Genomic DNA, 22,634 nt, shown 5'->3' on the forward strand with positions numbered 1-22,634 from the left:
TTTTTCAGTATGTTTCAGATAATGGATGATTCCTGTGTTTGACTGAGCGAAAAGGAAAAACGTTTAGGAAGTCCCAGTATCAGAGAATGAAAGTGTGTCCCACTTCCTGTCACATGTTTCTCTGAGGGGGCGGCGCGCGCGTGTGTGTGTGTGTGTTTGTGATTAAGGTCATTTTATCAGTGTGACCCAGCTGTGTTTGATGCTGTAGTCTTAAACTCCTTCAAACTGATACTGACACGCTGGTAAGAACTTTACTTTTACTTCACTCAAAATTAAGTTCATCTCACATTTGAACAAGTTATATGCATGAGTTATATAACTTAAATATAATTTACTCTTGATTTATTTAGCTGGTAATGACATATTCATCCAATATCATGACGCATTGGGACCCTCAGTGAACTAAAGGCGTTTTAAACGTGTTGTTGAGATATTTAAATAAAACAAGGAAATAAAACATGGTTCAAATGCTGTTTTATACCAATTGTTTATTGTGGATAAATGTATAACCGAGTTTTATTATTACTTTATTTTATCAAATAAAATATAAAATAAAATGAATCAGAAAGAACTTTGAAGTGTACTTGCACACACAGGAAATTTTTCTTGGTAAATGAAGCATCCGGTGCACACATCCAAATATAACAACAAAACATAATAATACAATTAAAGAATACAATATAAAAATGCATAAAGACACTGCTGAGACAGAATAAACATATTTACAGATGTATTTAGAGACAACTAATAATGCAATGTGCTGAAAAGGAGGCAATGTGTACAGTTAATGTGAATAAAATATAACAATAATGAAAAAATAATCAAATAAAATACTGTGGTGTAACAATATTATACTGAATGATCATCATTTAATTTGTAAAAAAACACAAAAACATTATGCATGTTGATTGCCATGGTTTTGCAATATCCAATAAGATTTTTAATATTTAGTTGTTAATTATATTCAATTATACATTATATTTTGTTGTAATTTTGTAATTCAATATCAATTTAAAATGTGCATTAGATTCATAGTATTGTATTTTGTCCTCTACAGTGACCATGACATTTTTGTATCATCCTGGTACTTTTTTTATTTTTATCTTTGTATTCCCTGCTCCCTTTGCTTCCTTTTTCCCCTCCTGAAATTCCAGATAAGCTCAATCATCCCTGTCTATTCAGTTTTGCACTCCATACATGGCACCAGCAAACATTTGGACACTTAAAAATATCACAATGTCATTGCATTAGATAACAAAATATAATTCATTGCACACGTCGTGAACTAATGAAAGTTTTTTTTCTTCATTCTGTCACCTGGTGGAGTTTTGGTTCCTCGCCACTGTCACCTTGCGCTTTTGGCTTGCTTAGTTGGGGACACTTAATATTCAACAATATTATTGATCTCCTGCATTGACACCATTATATGAGAACTGAACTGAGCTGGACGATGACATCACGGTTTTCTCCAGAGCTGCTATATTTATATAAATGAACTAAATTAATAACTTTTTTACAACAAAAATGAACCATCACTGAACTTACTCAAGCTGGACTATGATGTTATTTCCTTCTGGAAACAAACTTTTTTGGCATTATTTTCCTGTTATCTCTGTAAAGCTGCTTTGAAACAATCTGTATAAATAAAGTTGACTTGACAATAAGACGCGATTGATTGATTGATGGATGGATGGATGGATGGATGTGTCTGTCTCTGCAGTGTGTGTGTGTGTGTGTGTGTGCTGGTATGAGGTGTGCAGTGCTCGTTTTGAAGGTCATCCTCTCGTTGCTGGGCAGTGAGATGGTCGCGGCTGAGGCTGCTTGTCCTCAGGTGTGTTCCTGTAACGGAGGTGTGATGGACTGCAGTAAACGCGCTCTCACCACGGCCACGCTGCCCTCCTCCTTCCCTCCACACACCACTGAACTCCTCCTGAACGACAACCACCTGACGGCTCTGCCCAACGGCCTGCTGGACTCGCTGCCCGCCCTGCGCCTGGCCGTCCTGCACGGGAACCCCTGGTCATGTGACTGCGGCATCCTTTATCTCAGAGGATGGCTGCTGAAACAGAGGAATGACGCTTCGATGCGGTAAGTGTATAGATGAGATATTAAAGAGCCCATATTATGCATATTTGTTTTTGGCCTCTACTAGAATATGTTTTCATGCTTTATAAAACACATTATTTTTCACGTATCTTACATTGTTGCATGCAGCCAGAGTTACTTTTAAAAGTAATGTGTTACAAGGTTACACGTTATTTTAAGGTGATGTAATTACAGTGTAATTATACTTTTAAGTACTGAGTAATATTAATTAACTACATGTACTTACTAGGGTTATGGTTAAGAATAGGGTTTGGTTTAGAGTTAGTTATGAATAATTTATACTATAGTAATGTAACGTGTAACAAGGATGGTTTGGGTTTGGTTAGGTTTAGTTACCTGTAATTATGCATAACTACTTTTATTACTATAGTAATTACATGTAGTAACGTGTAACGTCACCTTAAAATAAAGTGTTACTCGTTACAATATGGTGTTCTTACAATGTTATGTGTTAGAAATCAGGAATGGTGAAGGAACATTGTGCTTGGTAAGTTTTTCGTCTTCAAACCAAACTTGGGTCTTCAGCCAACAACGTTTAAATCCCGTCTGGCTTGCGTGCTTCCTATAATGTTCACGCATGACGAATTTCAAACTAGTGGAAAACAAACAACATTTTATTTACCTATATCTATTTCTAGGTTGTCTACATGTAGATTTTAAATACATGTATATTTTCAAGGCTGTTTCTCAGAATTAGTTTTTTCTCATACTCTGAGCCAGAAATCTCCACTTCAGAACACTGGAAAAAACTAAACTAAAAACAGTACTTTGACTGCAACAGAGTCTGGGCCAAATCTGGCTTACATTCGGCACTTCTGGCTTGATTCTGGCTTTGGTTTTTTTCAGTCTGTGAAAAGATATCTCCTAGACAGCAATGAATTTAAAGTCTCCTGTTCTCAGATGTTTCTCCTGAGAAAACACACGAAAAGCTTGCTTTATTTACGTAACAGACGTAAGGAGAAACATCTGAGATACTGAAATGAAACGTTGATTGTGTGTTCCAGGAACGTTACCTGCAGTTCTCCTGCTCAGCTGCGGGGGCGCCTGGTCGTGTATCTGGTTGAACAGGAGCTTCTGGAATCCTGTCGTTATTGGCCGTGTAATTTGGCTCTGGCTTCACAGATCAGCCTCTTCATCTTCATCACAGTTCAGGTGCTCCTGTTGGCCTCTGTCATCCTCTTCCTCAGGCGGTTTGAGCGGCTCACGCGCACGGCTGCTGAGACCTTCACGCCGGAAGACGATGCGACCCTGAGTAATGAATATGTCATGCTAAAAGACAGGAGCATGTAGGATGAGACGGCCACAAACCAGACCAAGAGCAAACACCTGTGTTCATTTCATCCTAATAATTTTGCACACTTTTTAAAATATAGACTAGCATACTTTTCATATTATTGCCGTTGTGTTGCATACTTTCTCCAGAAACAAAAACAAAAAATGCTTAAAGAAGTTTAGACAACCAAATTTAATATTTACTGTAAATTAGGCTGTCCTAATTGAGTAAAATTAGGAATATATCCCTCTCTTTTGTACTTCTCTTTGTAAAATTGCACTGTTTTGTAAACTCTGCTCAAATGAATTAAACAATTTTGGTGCATATTCACAGGTTCGTGTGTTTGTTTTGTGTGGTTTCCGAATCCTTTTATTTTATTGCTTCCAACTCAATAAAAATATGTTTAAAGGGGCATTCGGCAACTATCTCAACTTAATAAAACCGTTTAGAAATCATTTGGATGGTTTAATAACCTGTTCTGGTGCTTTCCCTGCTCTTTCCCTGCTCCCCCCAACGTTCCTAGGTGGAAAACTAACCTTGCAACATGAGGATTAATGTCCTGGAAATTGGAAGTCTCTTGAGAAGCGCGAACGAGCGAGAAACACAAACTGCTTTACGGCAATTTGACATAAACACACACGCCACCCTCAATGTGTATGATGTATTACCCACCTCGGTAGACATAGCTCCACACGATAAAGTTGTGAAATATACGCCTCACAGCTGTAGGGGGAGCTCGTTAACAAAACATGCATAACAAAAGTGAAAATCAGCGAAGAAATAGCTAGAGTTGCCGAATGCCCCTTTAAATTGTCGCAAAACAAACAAGGCACAATATTCGACTATTTTTTACCAGGAAGTTCCCGTTGAGATAGAATATCTTTTTTTTTTACCAGGGAATTATTCTTCTTTACAAAAGTTTTAAAGTGTTACAAATATAATATAATATTTTAAACGTTTTTCTCAGTCAAAGTTCACTGACTGAAGGAAAACATGAATCCCGGAACCTTTTATCGTTGATGAAGCTCGTCGGTCTCATTTTAAAGTTGCACAACATCACTACAGGATCGACACGTGAGTTTTTCTGATTTTGTTACTGTATGATACTTTTAGATCAAAAGGTTTCAATTATTTGAATGCATGTAAAGGACGTAATGATCCTTGTCAATGTCGTGTATTTTTGATAGGTAGAGCCTTTCCAGTGTCCGTGATTTTGAGTGTTAGTTTGTCAGCTGATGTCGAGCAGTGTAAACATCTAGCAATAAGAACACGAGCTGTTATGATAAGATCGCCGCTATATTTTACATTATAACATAACATACTCGAATGAGTTCAAACAGTTCAAATGAGTGGTAAAAGATGAGATTGTCAGGGCAGGGGTGAAACGCAAAAAAAACATGTCCAGTCATATATATCGATGTCACATTTCATCCCAAAATTCAAACACACATAAAATGTTTGCACGAATAAAATGAAGCCTATATAGACCATTGTGTTTTTGCACGGTGATTTTGTTTTCATGGCACTTGCAGAGTTTCTTATGAAATATGTTCTTGACAGGTTCTGTGTTTGGCCTGTAGAGTTCTGTCATGGGCAGATTGAGAAAGAAATATAACTGGAAAGGCAGACAGCAGAGCACATCTGTGCAGAAAGCTGCTGGAGACAGACAGACAGATGTGCAGGTGGAGATACAAGGTAAGATGCGTGCTTGATCAGAAGATCTGCAATACAGGTTATTATTAGAGATGCAATAAGCAGAAACTGTTCATTTAAAAGGATAGTTCATCCAAAAATGAAAATTGTGTCAGCACTTACCCTCATGTTTGTTTCAAACCTGCATGAGTTTCTGTGCTCTGTTAAACACAAAAGAAGGTGTTTTAAAGAATGTTGGTAACCAGGCAGTTGATGGACCCCAATGACTTCTATAGTAGGAGAAAACATACTATTAAAGTCAATGGGGTCCATCAACTGTCTGCTTACTAACATTTTCTTTTGTGTTTAACAGAGCAAAGAAACCCACAAAACGATTCCTATTGGACTTGTCTTTTTGATCCACTGGTCACAATAAATTAAACAGTTTTGGTGTATATTTACAGATGCATTTATGTTTGCTTTTTTCATTTATTTATCAAATTATTTTTCTGTTGTTGCTTCCAATTCATTAAAAATAAATGTAAAATTTGTCACAAAATAAAGCACAATTTTTTTAAGTAAGTGTGTTTCAAACACAATAAATGTATCATATTATATTTCTCTCTGTGAAAATTCAATTTGACCACAGGGAAGCAGGAATCAGCACATTAATGTAGATGATAATGATGAATGGTATAGTTACTATATTAAGATCAAAGAACAGATATTATAATATGAATAGAATTTGTTTATACTATAATATGCTTTTTGTTTCTACATTTGACCAATTATTCATTTAGATGTATGACTGATTATTATAATGTCCACTGAATCATATAGAATAATTCTATGACTGTAGGAGTATCCCGAGCAGATATTTAGTGTGTCTGTCTGCTCTCACACACATGTTGTTGTGGTGTAATGTGATTCTGTGCAGATGGAGCCGTGCTTAAAGGAGTAGACGACTGTAACGTTCTCGTTCTGCCCGCCACCAGAACCAAGAAACAAAAAGTGGAACGTCCCGTGCCCAAGAAAAGAGCCCTGACAAAGAAACAGAGGAAGAACTTGGAGAAAGTTCTGGAGCAGAAAGAAAAGAAATCCCATGTAAGGAGAGAGAGAGAAAATATTGATGGATGCTGTTTGTTATTTATAAGTGATTTTATGTTTCTCACAATATCTCCACAGAGAGCAGAGATATTATCTAAACTAGCTGAGGTTCAGCTGCCCGAGTCAGAGCTCAAACTGCTGTACACCACCTCTAAACTCGGCACTGGAGACAAACTCTACCAGGCCAAAGAGTGAGACATCAACCGATACACCGCTTTTGAGCAGCTGATATGGAAAATCTGTCATTTTGTACATTTCTGTTTCCTGTGTGTGCTTGCAGATCTGTGAATGAAGATCAGGAAGGTGATTCATCTACTGTCAAGATCAGCAGTTTGAGCGGAGCCAACAGAAAGAGAAGAAGAGCGGTGGATGATGATGATGAGGATGATGAGGAGGAGGAGGAGGAGAAAGAGAGATCCGAGGAGGATGATAGTGAGGGATCAGACTCGTCTGAAGAAGAAGAGGAAAAAGCCCCTGAGGAAGAACCCACAGAAGAGCAACAAGTGCTGACAGAGGAGGTGAAACAGAAAGAGATGGATGTTAAAGAAGAGAAGAAAGAAGATGTTAAAGAGGAAACGCTTAAGAAAGAAGACTGTAAACCTGCCGTGTTTATTCCTGTTGACCGACTTCCAGAGATTCAGGTACAGGAACCAGATTGTTTTAAAGTCAGCATGAAACAGAAGTTGAGTTAGTCTTTCCTTCTCTATTGTGATTGAAACGGCTTCTGGAACAAGAATAAATGTAGGGCGGGACTTGAGTTTGTTGGGAGGATGGTTGTGGTTTGCCATTGGTGGATCTCATGATGTGAGTGGCAGGTTGATCCTCCTATCAGAGAAGAGAAGAGAGTGATAGAGGGAGGGGAAGTTATTTTGATTTAAGATTACGAGGCATGTGAATTAAAAAAATAGTTACATGCACTATAAATGATATGCATTTATTATAAATGATATAAATAATTTATAATAAATACTGCAATATTCCATTAAAAAATAAGATTGCTCAGTTTAGATTTCAAGGTGGCTTTAGAATGTGTAAGTGTGTGTGTAACCAGACCTTTGACTATCGGCATAGTGTCTGGTCTACATAGCAAACAAACATAGCAAAATATACAATAAATATATTTAAATAAATTATAAATATGATATATATTTATATAGTTATAAATACATTACTTGAAGCATTTATGTATAATGCATTATACAAGGATTCTCAATGCATTAATTTTGGGTGTATTCATTCATTAAGAATACTTATATACATGTATATATAATGCATTATAAATGTATAATGTATATATACATGCATATATGAATTATGCCTTATCTATACTTATCTATTCAGCTTTACACCTTTAAAAAGTATAATGCATCAAAACACATGAAAAACAACCAATTTTGTGTGTAACAATGAATCTGCAAATATAATGCATTTTAACATTGTCCACAATTATTTATAGAAACATATCATGCATTGAAATGTAAATTACGGATATAATGCTTATCATACATAAAGGATTCAAGTAAAGTGAAGTTCTCTCTTGGATCTGATTCAGTTCTGAAGCATCATTCACTCTTAAACTGATGTTTCTGTTCCTAATGAAGTTTTTGGTTACACTTAATATTGGGTGTCTCTAACTCCTATGTACTTGCATTAAACAAATGAATTGTTAGGTAAAATGTATTATTGTGTTCATGTTGTGTTGCATATCGCTTGTTCTGCTATATGGGTACGGTTAGGACAGGTTTAGTGATAATATGGGTGGGTTAAGGTGTCAACAGTGTAATTAAGGTTGTAATTGCTGAAATTAATTATAGATGTAATTACCTTCAGGTATTTCTAAATACAGTATATACAATATAAATGTTTCAACAGTGCAATTAAAGATGTAATTGCAGAAATTAATTAGAGATGTAATTACCTGCAGCTAAATACAGTATATAAACATGTATGCACTCAATAAGTGCAATTAATTTAAATGTTAGTAAATAGTAGTTAAAGACACTCACTATAAAGTGGGACCAATATTTTGACTCGTTTTGTTAATTTAACTGTCTATTCCAGTTTTTACCTGCATTTGGCTCATGTGTGTGTGTGTGTGTGTGTGTGTGTGTGTGTGTGTGTGTGTGTGTGTGTGTGTGTGTGTGTGTGTGTAACTCTTCATGTGAATTGCAGGAGGCTCGCCTGAGGCTGCCGATCCTGGCGGAGGAGCAGGTGATCATGGAAGCGGTGAGGGAAAACGAGTGTGTGGTGCTGTGTGGAGAGACGGGGAGTGGGAAAACCACACAGGTTCCTCAGTTCCTGTATGAGGCGGGATACGCCAGGTAACACAGGAACCGGTGAGCCAATGTCTGTGTGTGATCTGTGTCGTCTGCCCCTCACGGTTTATTCCTCTGTTTCTCAGCTCCGCTGGCATCATTGCTGTGACGGAGCCCAGAAGAGTGGCAGCGATCAGCATGTCTCAGCGTGTTGCCACTGAGATGAATTTACCCAGCAGGTATGAAGAAATGAGCCACGAGAGGCCGTACAGTGATGTTATCATGGTTAAGAGCTGTTGGGCTCATATTCAAATCCCTGTACCGGACAGACTCGAGTAGCTGAGTGCTTTTATTAAACTGTGGCAAACGCCTGTATTATCAAATATATTATCAGACTAAATATATTCAGATTATTGTTATCATCATACGTAGTAGTAGTAGTAATAATCATCATCAACCTAAAGTGACATTGTACATATTTAGATTTGTCAAACTTAATGTAAATTTTTTCTATGTTATGTTTTTTCTATGTTTTTCTATGTTTCTTTTCTATGTTAACATATTTTGAAATGTAATTTATTTATTAAAGCTGAATTTTCAGCATCATTAATTCAATCTTCAGTCACATGATCCCTCAGAAATTATTCTAATACGCTGATTTGCTGTTCAAGAAACATTTCTGATTATTATCAATGTTAAATGTTGCTTCATTTTTTTGTGGAAATCATGATTCATTTGTTTTCAGGATTCTTTGATCAAAGAACAGCTTTTATTTGAAATAGAATATTTTGTAAAATTTTATATGCATTTAAATATTTTTTTTAAATGTTAAGTATCAATTCATTTAAAAACTAAAACCTTAAACTTTTGGACAATAGTGTATAATGACAGGATTTAGCTTTTTGCATCCAAATTTTTATGTAGGAAATTTTAAGTTATAAACTAAATCTCATGTTGACTTTAACCTGCTCTGTTAAATATGTACTGGTGCATTTGTGTGCAGTTATTTATAGACCTTTTACAAATGTCCTGCATGAAGTCTAAAAAGCTGAAAATGTGTGTGTGTGTGTGTGTGTTCAGGGTGGTGTCTTATCAGATCAGGTATGAAGGGAATGTGACAGAAGATACGAAGATCAAGTTTATGACAGATGGCGTTCTGCTAAAAGAAATTCAGAAGGTAAGCCATATGGACAAACATGCAACACACATTTTATATTATATGATGCATTGTATACTATGTATTTTTATTTTTTAAAGCTGTACTATATTATACTTAACCTGCCTAAGTATAATATTGTGTATACTGTATAGACTAGACTTTCTTTTCTTTTTTTTCTTTTTTTGGAAAAAGGACGTCCCTGAAGGGTTTCCAAAGCTTTTGCTAACAATACTGATATAGTCAGAGTTTAGATTTCACCTGGGGTCAAATGTCCTTATGATAATAAGTGCATGTGCTGACCTTAGGTGTGTATGTTTCAGCTAACCTCTATGATTGGTTTGTTTATTAGGTAATAAAGCAAAAACCTCCGTATTAAATGTACTATAGAACTTAAAGTAAGCCATTAGTGTATTACAGTTTGAACATGATGCATCTCCTTCCTCTTCCTCCGATCCATCATGTCATGATGTGTGTTTTTGCAGGATTTCCTGCTGCAGAAATACAGTGTGATCATCATAGATGAAGCTCATGAGCGCAGTGTGTACACAGATATCCTCATCGGCCTCCTGTCACGCATCGTCCCCCTCCGCAACAAGGTAACATGCGTGAACATGTATGATGTTCAGGTTAAAGCTGTGTGTTCGGCGTGTGTGTAATGCGATCTGTGATTCACAGAAAGGTTTACCCATGAAGCTGATCATCATGTCAGCGACGCTGCGTGTGGAGGACTTCACTGAGAACAAGAGGCTCTTCCGCTCCCCTCCTCCGGTCATCAAGGTGTCACATTCATCTTCTTATATTTCTATAGCACATGCCTTCATGTCATTATCAGATGTCAGATGAATAATCGGGCAGTATATGCATGCTTTTCACACTGCACTTAACCCTGCTTTAATACTTTCAGCTATAAAGTTGGTTTTATCTGATCAATATAACTGTGAACTCATTTTCTTCTCTTTATTAAATGCTGTAGTGCTGGTCTTGTAATTCTGCAGATTGATTATTAAATTCTGTCATTATTTAAGGCACCCTCAAGTCATTACAAACCTGTATGCATTTGTTTCTTCGGCATTAGAAAATGTTCTGTAGGTCAGCACACAAAAACGTTTGCTATGTTCTTAATTGAAAATAACCAACAGAGAATGTTCAGCATAAGTTGTCATTAGATTGTTGCAGAAAATCCTCTCTGAAACGTTCTAGAAAATTTGGTTATTTGTTAAAAAAATAAAACCTAAAATAACCATTATTGTTAGGGTTCTGTAGAAGTCATTTTTAGGTTGTCTCGAAAACATTTTCTGGGAATGTTATTTTATTGTTATTAAAAAAAACATTCCTTGAATTTGATTCCCAACAAATAACCAAGTACTAGTGGGAACCAAATACAAGCATTCTGTGTTTTTAAGACTTCTAGATTCTCAGATAGACAAATGACTTCATAATATAATCAAGAAAAATACTTTTGTCCAGCATATGACTGTTTAGCACTGTGTGTGTCTATAGGTGGAGGCCCGTCAGTTTGCGGTCACGGTACATTTCAATAAACGCACACAAATGGACAACTACACTGGAGAAGCTTTCCGTAAGATCTGCAAGATTCATCGCATGCTGCCGCCAGGTTGGTTAAACACACATACTGTAGGTGCAAAACTAATATCTGAACTATATGCATTATGCACAGATAAAAGAATATGCAACGGGATGATGAATGTCTGAACGTGTGTGTTGTTGTAGGTGGTATTCTGGTGTTTCTGACGGGTCAAGCGGAGGTCCATTCTGTGTGTCGCAGACTGAGGAAAGCTTTCCCTTACAGACCCAACCGAGAGCACACAGGTACACACACACACACTTTATGCTTAAAGTGCCCCTTTTATGGTTTTTGGGGTATTACCTTTCCTGTAGTATGTAATAAAGCTGTAAAAGGTCTGCAAAGTTTCAGAGATCAAAGTGCATGATAATAAAGTTTTCGTCTCCTAAAAGAAAGAATCAAATCTGAAGTGCTGAAACGAGTCGTCAGTAATTCCAGTCTCACTTCCTGTTACATACCTACTTAACAATGTAACAAATTTGCATAATGCCAGCCTATGGTCTTCATTGGCTGCCTGTGAACATTATCTACTTTGATCCGCCCTAAAACGCTTCAGTTGAAGCTGAGACTGAAAGAATTTTTTTCATGTTGTCGAAATGTTCGAGCAAATCCACTTTGCTTGCACTTCCAAAGGAAAAGGGCTTGTATTGAAACTGTAAAACTCGTTACCGTTCGCATCAGTGTGTATCAAGTGCTGAGGAAGATCCAGAGCTGAAATTCAGATATGGTAATGGACGCTTGGTTTACAACACGCGCTTCAGGTGGTCGACCAATCACAACAGACTGTGTCATCTGACCAATCAGAGCAGTATAAGGGGGGGTTTAGAGAGACTGAACCGTTTCAGACACTGTGAGAAAAGAGCTGATGCTGCAATGTATATTATAAGAAAATGAAAGTGTTTTTTGGAGACCTTCAAAATAAAACAAGGAACCTTTAAAATAGCATAATAGGGGCACTTTAACTAAAACAATGACTGTATTGGGGAGTAGCGCAAACTAAAACACTTTACATTGTCTTTTTGTATCTTAACGTTTAGAGAAAATCTCCTTTAGTGCACAAGCAGCCTTCCCAACATTAGAAACTGAAGTGCGTGTCTTTTTCAGATTCAATGGAAACAGACGACCTGAAGAAGTCAAAAAGAGCAAAGAAAAAGAATGTGGTATGATGACTATCATAAACGAACAATGAAAAATACTTCTACAGCTAATATTAATTTCAATATTTACTATTGGTACATCTTTTTTAGGTTCTGGTATCAGTTAATATAAGTTATTGCACTGTAAACTTACATTAACAAACAATGAACAATTGTATTTTTTGCACCAAAGATTAATAAATGCTGTAAAAGAACCTGCTAATTTTCCTGTTGATATGATAGCAGAACACTTGAATTTAAAAGAGAATGTGTAGTCAACTATGTAACAACTACTACTAGTTGAAACACTTGAAGTCTCACATACTAAGTAGTGTGCATCATACAGTATATTTTGTGCAGTTAGAAGTGTGCTATATTCTCTCTCTCAGTCCCTCCCGAGGATTAATCTGGACAGTTACTCTGCTCTGCCTGTGGACGAGGGTGATGAGGATCGTCAGGCCGGCATTGATGAAGATGATGATGATGATGATGATGATGAGGGTTCAGACCTTGAGCTGGAGCTGGGTGATCATCCAGAGAGCGATCAGGGTTAGAGAGTCTTGCATATATACAGGTGTGTTTAATCTGTGTTTGACTCTATATATGAATTAATGTGTGTGTGTGTGTTTTCCTGTGGTCAGAAGAGAAGGTGGATCCGTCAATCCCGCTCTACGTGCTTCCTCTCTACTCTCTGTTGGCACCTGAGATGCAGGCAAAGGTATCTGTCTGTTCAATTACTTCAGTTTCCACGAATAACACAATAATTGTACAAGCATTTTTCACTTTTCATTGAAGAAAAAAAAAAACATTTTAAAAATGCTTGAAGATATACTTGATTTACTTCATGATATAGCAATAGACTATATAATACTATAATATAAATTCATTTATTTTTATTTGCAACTAAAAATATTTACTAATAATTTGTAATATTGAAAAGCTTAATATTTACTAATAATTTGTAATATTGAAAAGCTTTTAATCTCTGTGTTTCATGAAAAACTCAATACTTTTAAATTTAAATGCAATTTATATATAACATTTTTATATCTATTCTACATTTCATCCATACATTTAATTTCATCATGTCTCTTTTCCAATAATAACCAAGAACTTTTGAACTATTTGCTGTTTGAAGTTATTTTTCACGATGATTACATATTCTGAACATGTAAGATATTTCGTTGTTTGTGGTGTTACTCATTTTTGTGAACGGTAATTTTAATAATTATGCTCTGAAATGAATGGACAAATGATGTTACAATGATTCCAAATGTTGTAGCCGTGAATTGACTTCAATCCTTAGACATGTTAAAGGGTAACTAAACCCCTGGTCAAAGCCTGACTCCACCCACTGGCAATATTTGAAAAATGCTGGAAAAGTGGGCAGAGCCCAGCGGAGATAGAGGCGACGAACCGAGGGCGGAGCTGAGCGGGGGGGCGTGCACCTGAGACACGCAGTGACAGCTGCTGTCAAACTAGCTAAAATGGAGTGACGCAAGTAGCTTTGCAACAGAGCGGTCATTTGAAGACAAGAACTTTTCTCCCCCACCTTCACCTGAAGTGGAGGAGTGTGAATTGTCTGTGGAGACCAGCTCAAACTGCGGTCTTGACTCCCGCATCGCGATCGGCATCCGATTATTCTTATATTAAGTCATTTTGAGGTAATTTTTTCCAGGATTATTATTACTATTACGTTCATTATATTTTGCTGCTATGTGAAAAAAATACTCAGAAAATCGCGCCGGCGCGTTTGTCGACACCAGAGGATTAACTTTAGCCTAATAAGAAGGAACATAAATTGTGATTAAAAATATATGCTCACTCACATCATGACGCCGCTGCGGTGGTGGAGTTCATGCAGGAAGAGGTATGAAGAGCAGCGTTTGGCAGCGCGAGCTGTGTGGAGAAGCCCATTTCCACCTCCATTGCGTTGGAGAAGCAATCCCACGTAAAATGCAGGTTGCACACTAAAGCGATAGGCGAGAGTAACTACCTAGGCTACACGAAATAATCTAAATAACTATATAAATGCTATGCTAACTAGATGCTAATATATACAGTATCTATCCTGATCGTTTTCAATACTCGTAATTCCAACTCCTGACTCGCTAGTTTTGACGGAACCAGATGCTTTTATACCAGGGGCTGCCAAGGGCGTGGTCAGCTCGCACCAAGGGCGTGACCGAGTGACGTCAGAGAGTATTCTACGTCAGAGAGTACCCCTACTGCAGGAGCTTTCCGTTTAACCTGTAGAGGGCAGCACTCAGACGTTTTTACATCATATATTTGAAAATTAAACACTTTATACCCAAATGTCAAAAAATGTACTCGAATCAATGAACAGCATTTATGAAGCTCCATTCTTACAGATAATTAACTAAAAAAAGTTGTTTTAGTGTTTAGTTACCCTTTAAAAAAGAAATGAACAGATTTTCTCAGTTTGTTACACTTACTGTAGAATCACTGTTTGTAATATTGATCTCATCTGTGTGTGTTCAGGTTTTCCGTCCTCCTCCCGCTGGAGCGCGTCTGTGTGTCGTTGCGACTAATGTTGCTGAGACGTCTCTGACGATCCCCGGCGTCAAGTATGTCGTGGACTGCGGTCGCGTGAAGAAGAGATTCTACGACAGAGTGACAGGCGTCTCCGCCTTCAAGGTCACCTGGATCTCACAGGCTTCAGCCAATCAGAGGGCAGGAAGGGCGGGCAGAACGGAGCCGGGCCACTGCTATAGGTCAGAATTTGACCATTGTTGTATTTGAAAGGAAAATGAATGGTTATGTGAGAGGAAGATCTGGACAGTGTGATATTAATATTTGTGTATGTATGCACAGGCTCTACTCGTCTGCTGTGTTTGGGGATTTCGGTTTGTTTTCGGAGGCTGAAATCACGCGGCGTCCCGTCGATGACCTCGTCCTTCAGATGAAAGATCTCAACATTGAGAAGGTTTCCTTTCATCATGCAATTAAAATCACACATGAACTATTATATCCCAGCATGATTGGTTGTGATTTAGTCTACAATGCAAAGTTCAGGCATTGCTCAGAGTAGCATAAGCCAGACAAGGGAGGATTTAAAGGAAAAGGAAAGTTTTTTTTCTTTTTATTCCCCCTTCCAAATACACATTTTTTTATTAAAAATACACAATCAGTGTATTTAAAAAAAAAGAAGTGTATTTAAAAAAAAAAATCTTTCCTTTTCCTTTAAATCCTCCCTTGTCTGGCTTATGCTACTCTGAGCAATGCCTGAACTCTGTATTTTGAGCACTTCTTGCGCTGTTCTTGCCTCTTCACGATGACTTGACTTGTCTTTAGTCCTCAGTTGTAAGTCGCTTTGGATAAAAGCGTCTGCTTAATGCAAATGTGTTTTGTGTGTGAGTTTAGGTTGTGAACTTCCCGTTCCCCACTCCTCCCTCATCCGAGGCGCTGATCGCTGCCGAGCAGCTTCTGATCTCACTGGGAGCGCTGGAGGAGCCGCCTCGACGCGGACGGTACGCTCTTTCATTCACACTTCACTCTTTCCTCCAAGTCTAACTGATAGATTTGAAATGAAAGGAAGAAATTTCAACAGCCACGTTTGCTTTTATTAAAATTATACACTGGTGTATTCAAAAACCCAGTTAAAATGTAATAACATTTAAAAAATTTAAATATGCACACATGTTTGCAAAAGTGATATAAACCTTAAAATGTCACAGCCTTTCTGTGTAAATATGTGAGAACACAAAAGGGTAAAATACGTACATTGTTTTAGTAAATATGAACATATTTGCATATTATTACAAAAGTTATATAAATTATTACTTATCACTGTCATGTTTATTTAAAAAAAAATGTTTAATTAAAAAGGTTTTAATTTGTCAAGTGTTCATGGAACAAAATAGTGCATAAACGCATGAATATGAACTGTAGGTCCCATAAAATGGTAATGAAAAATAATTCTCTGATAATCAACTGTAATATCACTGGGAAATGGGAATCATATTTTCTCAATAATATTAAATTGAATTTGAACAATTTGATTCACTATTAGATTAAGCAATATGAACTATATATATAATACTGTAATATAAATTCATATGTTTATGAAGTCATAATTTATTTGTTATTAATAATGTGAAAACTAGCACATATTTGCATTGCAAAAGGGTCATCAACTATTATTTAATCACTTAATCTCACAATTTTCATAATTAAAAAAACTTAAATATTTTAATGTGATCAAAATAGTTCACATAAAAAAATAAAAAAATACTGACAGTCAGCTATAATATATCTGTAATATCAAGCTATAGAATTTAAGTAATAATTATTAAATATTACATTACTATTTGTGATCACATTTCAACAGCCAATTTGATCAAATGATATTTGCTCATACAGTAATGTTCATTATAATGTTGCTGAAAAAAATGTAATTATAAAATGAATATTCTTTATAACTCGTTTCCCTCTCTCTCTGTCTTTAGATTGGGCGAGATGGAGAGGGCGCGTCTATCGTGTCCCATAACTCCTCTGGGTCGTGCAATGGCCGCGTTCCCCGTAGCACCGCGTTACGCTAAGATGCTAGCGCTGGGCCGTCAGCAGGGCTGTATGCCGTATGTCATCACCATAGTGGCCGCCATGACCGTCAGAGAGATCTTTGAGGATTATGACAGGTCACACATGCACATTTACTTCACTTTTGTCTCTGTGGTCCAGGAGAAGCGTTAGGGAACGGTAGCGCTCACGTCCTGTCTTTCTCTGCTTCCTCAGGCCTGCGGGCAGCGAGGAGGAGAGCACTAAGATGGCAGGGAAAAAAGCCAGATCTGTTCAGATGAGGAGGTTATGGGCAGGTCAAGGACAGTCACTGCAGCTGGGAGATCTCATGGTTCTGCTGGGTATGGCTTTGATTTGACTAACTTTTTTAGGATTTGAATGTTGATGTCAAATGTTCAGACATTCAGGCCTAATGTGCAATCCTTTGCTCTGGCAGTGTGATGTTAGTATTATTAGCTTTTGAATTAGCTTTTGTTTAATTTTAATGTAGGGTACGTTTACATGACAACGATGTACTACAAACAGAAACGTTTTTCCTTTGCATTTTTCATGTACTGATCATATCAAACTTCAATGGCATCGAAGCATCCCATGAAAACCACAAAAATTCATCTAAAATTCTGTATTCTGCTGCCAGGCCAGTAGATGGCGATATCACTTTGTAAAGAAACAACTCGCCTATAGACTGAACACCTAATGCGCATGACATCACCATTTGCACAAATTTGTATTTCTGTAGTTACTAGTTTACATGAAGGCAATAACAGTATCGTTTTCAAAAACTTGCACTTTGGAACCATTTTTCAAAAGTTTGCGTTTTCAGACCCCCAAAAAGCCATTGTTGTGTAAATGAATGGCAAAAACGCATTAAAACAAATTCTGTTTTTAGATGAAAACGTTTGTTATGTGCTTTTGTCATTTTTTTTATATTTATATTTAGCTTTAATTTGTTTATTTCGGTTTTAGTATTTCAACTTAAACTCAACTCATCAGTTAGTTGCCGAGACAACATTTTTAAGTTTAATTTATTCAATATTTATATTTTATTTTAGCTTGATTTCAATTAACAAAAAATATTTTTAATTGTTTGTTTTATTTTAATTAACAATTACAAGACAGTCCTGGTTGACTGACAGGTTTTTAACCATTTTTTATCATGCATTAATTGCTGCAATTAAGTGTATTTTAACACTTAATTAGTTTATTTATTCTTTATTAAATTATTCTTTAATTAGTATTTACTAAAATAATTAGAAATAAATTATTTAAACATGCATCCATTAAAAAAATTAATTTGAGTTTGATAAAAAATAAATCTGTAAAATAAACAGATTTATAGTTTATGCATATGGTAACGTCTGTAATTTCTATCATAGTATTTTTTGCAAATAAAAACATTGCTAGAAAACATGACTAAAAATGAAGTAAACACTAACCAACAGAGCAACTCAATATTCTAGTCATGGAATCATATTTCTTCAATAAAGCCCAGGTAATGCTCATTTTACATACAGTACACAGTTTATATGACACATGTATTATAAATAAAACCTTACAATACAAGTATAGTGTATGTCTTTCTATTATTAGACTGAGCCTGTTGAACAAAGACTAAAGACGAAGAACGGGAGTCAGGGAGGTCAAAATAAAAGTCGATGCCAATAATTTAAAAAAATGGCACAATCTCTTCTGTGCATGTTTCAGTTGCTTTGTTGTTTGTTCTGCCATTGAATTGTCTGGTTTGTGTAAATGACGTGATGTTGATTGGTGTTTAGGGGCGGTCGGCGCTTGTGAATTTGCCGGCTGCACTCGTCAGTTCTGTGAGGAAAACGGGCTTCGGTTCAAAGCAATGCTGGAAATCCGAAGACTACGAGGACAACTGACCAATGCAGGTACATAGACAAAATACACACGCAATTTTTATTTGTGTCTTTGCCTGCTGTTTCTTGTGCATATGATTTAAGCATCTCTCTCTCTCTCAGTGAATGCCGTGTGCTCCGACGCTGGCGTATACATGGATAATAAGATGGCTCCTCCGACAGAGTCACAGGTGACGTTTTTACGGCAGATCGTATTGGCAGGTTTAGGAGATCACATCGCCAGACGCGTGCAGGCCGAGGAACTGCTCGACCCCAAGTGGAGGAACGGCTACAAGGTGCCTTAAAAAATCTGTTCGCCTCTGATTTCACTTTTGATTTCACAGTTTTACAAAGATCTATATACTTATGTGTGTGTTGCAGACTCCTCTGTTGGACGATCCAGTGTTTATTCACCCATCATCTGCCCTTAATAAGACACTTCCAGAGTTTGTTGTTTACCAGGAAGTAATGGAGACCACCAAGATGTACATGAGAGGTCTGTTTATATGTTTCATTCTCCAGGACACTTCTATACACTGTCCTTCAAATGCACTCAATCAAGGTTTTGTCTCAAAAACAGTTGGAAACAAAGTGGGAAATTTCATTGGGATTAGCTTGTTGACATGAACTTTGAACTTTTATATGTATTGTAATGTTAGTAATTACTTGAGTTAATAGTTAGTAATAATTTATTTAGTGTATAGTTTTTTAATACTATAAATATTATATTTATATATAGTATATCATATTTAGTACTATAATAGGATATTCATATAGTTTGGGTTTCAAAACCATGTGAATGGAAAGTGGACTTGGACTCTCAGTTGACCAAAAATAGAAATATTTTAAAAGTTTATATTCAATTGTAAATATTTAAATGTGAAAATACCTTAAAATTAATTTTGGAAACATTTACTCTAATGATTGGTTGATATAGATATTTAATTTATCCTGAAAATCATGAAAAATAAATGTAAGTTTCCATAAAAATAGCAGCAGAACTGTTTTCAACATTGATAATCATAATCATAAGAAATGTTTCTTGAGCTGTTATTTAAAATTGTAACAATATGTTAATATTTTTACTGTATTTTTAATTAAATAAATGCAGCCTTGGTGAACATAAGTTAATTTAATTTCACTTTAATTTAAAGATAGTAAATGACACATACATAACTATAGCTTTATAAAACACATACAATACAATTATATTTATTTTACATAATATTTACTAAACTAATTAGAAAAAATGCTTAGAAAATGAATCAATTTGAAGGGGATTTTTTTTAAATTGAATAAGAAAAAATCTGTAAAATAAACTTTTCCGAATTGTGACAGCTCTATCTACATATACATCAATCATATGTCAGAAGCTCAAGGAGAGTGTTTTGTTTCTCGCAGGCGTCTGTGCCGTTCAGGCGGAGTGGATTCCTAGGCTCCTCCCACAATACTGTCACTTCAGCGTCCCGGAGGAAAGCCCCGCCCCCTGGTACTGCCCACTGAGCGGCCGAGTGAAGTGTCAACAGCAGAGCACCTTCTGTAAGAGCAGCTGTCCGAGCACACACTTCAGAGCGGTGTGTGTAATACCAGTCACATGACGTGGGTGTGTGTGTGTGTCTCTCTCTCCCCAGTCAGAGTCAGTTGGAAACTTCCCGCCGTTGAGATGGATTACCCAGAGGGCCTTGAGCGTTACAAACTGTTTGCAAAGTTTTTCCTTGAGGGCCAGGTGACATTTGTGTGTGTGTGTGTGTGTGTGTGTGTGTGTGTGTGTGTGTGTGTGTGTGTGTGTGTGTGTGTGTGTGTGTGTGTGTGTGTGTGTGTGTGTGTGTGTAAATTTGGGTGAACAAACTAAAACAGAATGGAAATGTCAGTCATTTCCTCTACAATAAAGTACTGGTAAATGGTGAACAAGTTTAAAACCATGTTCAAACCCATTTGATCATTATAAGGAAAATAAGTCCAAACGATTCGATCAAGACCATAACATGCATCAAACTAGTTTTGTATCACCCTGATCAGGTTTATTTTGTCATAGTTATGACTGACTGTATTTTCTTTACCAAATAAATACACTACCATTTAAGAAGTCTCTTCTGCTCACCAAGGCTGCATTTATTTGATTGAAAATACAGTAAAAACAGTAATATTGTGAAATATTACAATTTAAAATAACTGTTTTCTATTGTAAAATATTGTAAAGTGTAGTTTATTCCTGTGATGCAAAGCTGAATTTTCAGCATCATTACTCCAGTCTTCAGTGTCACATGATCCTTCAGAAATCATTCTGATATGATGATTTGCTGCTCAAGAAACATTTGATTATTATCAGTAAATAAAACAGTTCATATGTTTGTGGAAACCATAAACCATTTTGTTCTTCATTCTTTGATGAATATAAAGTTCAAAAGAACAGCATTTATTTTGAAATATAAATCTTTTGTAACATAAATATCTATACTGTCCTTTTTGGTCAATAATGCATCCTTGCTGAATTAATTAATTTCTTTAAAAAAACACTTTTGAATGGTAGTTTTACATAGTGTTACATAAATTGAAATTTAATTATGTGAGGAGAGAAAGTGTGGAGTGATTCCATATTCCCATATTCCAAGTGATGCGTGAGGAACTTATTCCTGGATGAATTTCTGCAGGTTTGTCCAAAGATTCAGCAGTTCAGCACGTGTTTACTGTCGTCACCCTCCACCATGTTGAAGACATGGGCAAAGTGAGTCCTCACACACACACACTGAGTTTTGTATGGGGTGTAAACGGGTGTTGTTGAATACTCTCCTGCTGTTGTGTCTCAGGTTGCAGCCGCGGACTGAAGTTCTTCTCTCGGCGCTGGCATCAGAAAAAGTGGACAACAGAAAAGCTTTAGAAGCTGCGTGGAGGAAAAATAAAAAATGTAAGTTGATATGACTATGAAAATGACTCATTCTTTGTTCATTTAGTGGAAAATCACGTGGGGAATACATGCTTTGTTTTTACTGTAACTGTATTTCACTGGAATCTGTAATCACTGGTTAAAATAATATTTGGAAAGAAGCCATTTCAGCATTAAGTGTAAAACAATCATCAATGGGGTCAGTAAGATATTTTTAAAGAAATACTATTTTTTTTTATTCAGCAGGGACTCATTGAATTGATCAAAAGATACAGTAAAGACATTTATAATGTTACAAATAATTATATTTCAAATAAATGCTGTTCGTTAGAGCTTTCTATTCAGAAAAGAATCCTGAAAAAAATGTATCACGGTTTCCACAAAAATATGAAGCAGCTCAACTGTTTTCAACATTGATAATAATCAGAAATGTTTCTTGAGCAGCAAAACATATAATACTGATTTCTGAAGGATCATGTGACACTGAAGACTGGAGTAATGATGCTGAAAATTCAGCTTTGATCACAGGAATAACTAACTTTTCTATGTGAATATATTGTAAAATATATTTTAAATTGTAATAATATTTCACTATATTACTGTGTCTTTGATCAAATTATTGCAGCCTTGTTGAGCAGAAGAGACTTAAAAAAAAACATTAAACACTAAAAAAGTAGTGTGTTTATTAAACCTCACCAAAAATGTCTTTATCTTGTCCTTGTAGATCTGATGTCAGCGTATTGTCAGTGGATCCCAGAGTCTCTTCATGCAAAGGTCAGTAAAATCTGGCCACCGATCTGACATGCAGTGACCTCTGACCTGTCTGACCAGCACATCAGGACACGCGTGCCACGCATAAGACACTTGTAATGAACAGGATCTTCCTGCTTGTGCTTCATAATCTGACGTCTCATGGATGGATTACTCTGAAAGCCTGTGGACAGATATTCCTCAGAGGAATTCCAGCGTAAAACAATGTCAGCATCTCGTCAGGGATCTTGGTGGACACTGGACTTTTGTGAACGTATCTTCACAGATCATAACACCAGAACAAATAAATTCCTTTTTTAAACAACCTCGTGTCTCCATGCTGTCTCTT

At 36.4% G+C, this 22,634-nt stretch overlaps 2 protein-coding genes across 3 annotated transcripts; both read left to right on the plus strand.

The window, feature by feature from the left end:
• Positions 1-140: 140 nt before the first annotated feature.
• On the plus strand, positions 141-3,705 carry gp1bb (glycoprotein Ib platelet subunit beta). Its single transcript, XM_077223421.1, has 3 exons — positions 141-242; positions 1,721-2,088; positions 3,111-3,705. The coding sequence occupies exons 2-3, from the start codon at positions 1,748-1,750 to the stop codon at positions 3,394-3,396; spliced, it is 627 nt and encodes a 208-aa protein (XP_077079536.1). The 5' UTR covers positions 141-242; positions 1,721-1,747; the 3' UTR covers positions 3,397-3,705.
• Positions 3,706-4,354: 649 nt separating this feature from the next.
• dhx37 (DEAH (Asp-Glu-Ala-His) box polypeptide 37) lies at positions 4,355-22,610 on the plus strand. 2 transcript variants are annotated; one of them, XM_077223915.1, is made up of 28 exons: positions 4,355-4,453; positions 4,960-5,074; positions 5,949-6,115; positions 6,197-6,309; positions 6,399-6,759; positions 8,291-8,439; positions 8,520-8,612; positions 9,454-9,550; positions 10,015-10,128; positions 10,208-10,309; positions 11,033-11,147; positions 11,264-11,362; positions 12,222-12,277; positions 12,643-12,802; positions 12,895-12,971; positions 14,756-14,988; positions 15,089-15,200; positions 15,638-15,744; positions 16,723-16,911; positions 17,009-17,133; positions 18,568-18,684; positions 18,775-18,947; positions 19,033-19,147; positions 20,053-20,190; positions 20,283-20,377; positions 21,303-21,376; positions 21,459-21,556; positions 22,260-22,610. In XM_077223915.1, the coding sequence occupies exons 2-28, from the start codon at positions 4,969-4,971 to the stop codon at positions 22,334-22,336; spliced, it is 3,462 nt and encodes a 1,153-aa protein (XP_077080030.1). In that variant the 5' UTR covers positions 4,355-4,453; positions 4,960-4,968; the 3' UTR covers positions 22,337-22,610. The 2 variants fall into 2 exon arrangements, with proteins under 2 accessions (XP_077080030.1, XP_077080029.1); XM_077223914.1 differs by having other exon boundaries at positions 4,379-4,453; positions 4,940-5,074.
• Positions 22,611-22,634: the final 24 nt, after the last annotated feature.

This window comes from Siphateles boraxobius, unplaced genomic scaffold, assembly GCF_051911475.1.
Source record: "Siphateles boraxobius isolate OS27281-9 unplaced genomic scaffold, OSU_SipBor_1 9, whole genome shotgun sequence".
Lineage (NCBI taxonomy): Eukaryota > Metazoa > Chordata > Actinopteri > Cypriniformes > Leuciscidae > Siphateles > Siphateles boraxobius.

What these genes read in the sequence shown, in the direction of transcription:
- gp1bb (XM_077223421.1), top strand. Translation starts at nt 1,748, where the DNA reads ATGAGGTGTGCAGTGCTCGTTTTGAAGGTCATCCTCTCGTTGCTGGGC. An exon ending in AGGAATGACGCTTCGATGCG is followed by an intron (nt 2,089 to 3,110) that starts GTAAGTGTATAG and finishes TGTGTGTTCCAG; the next exon opens with GAACGTTACCTGCAGTTCTC.
- dhx37 (XM_077223915.1), top strand. Translation starts at nt 4,969, where the DNA reads ATGGGCAGATTGAGAAAGAAATATAACTGGAAAGGCAGACAGCAGAGC. An exon ending in AGAAAGAAAAGAAATCCCAT is followed by an intron (nt 6,116 to 6,196) that starts GTAAGGAGAGAG and finishes ATATCTCCACAG; the next exon opens with AGAGCAGAGATATTATCTAA. An exon ending in TGCTAAAAGAAATTCAGAAG is followed by an intron (nt 9,551 to 10,014) that starts GTAAGCCATATG and finishes GTGTTTTTGCAG; the next exon opens with GATTTCCTGCTGCAGAAATA.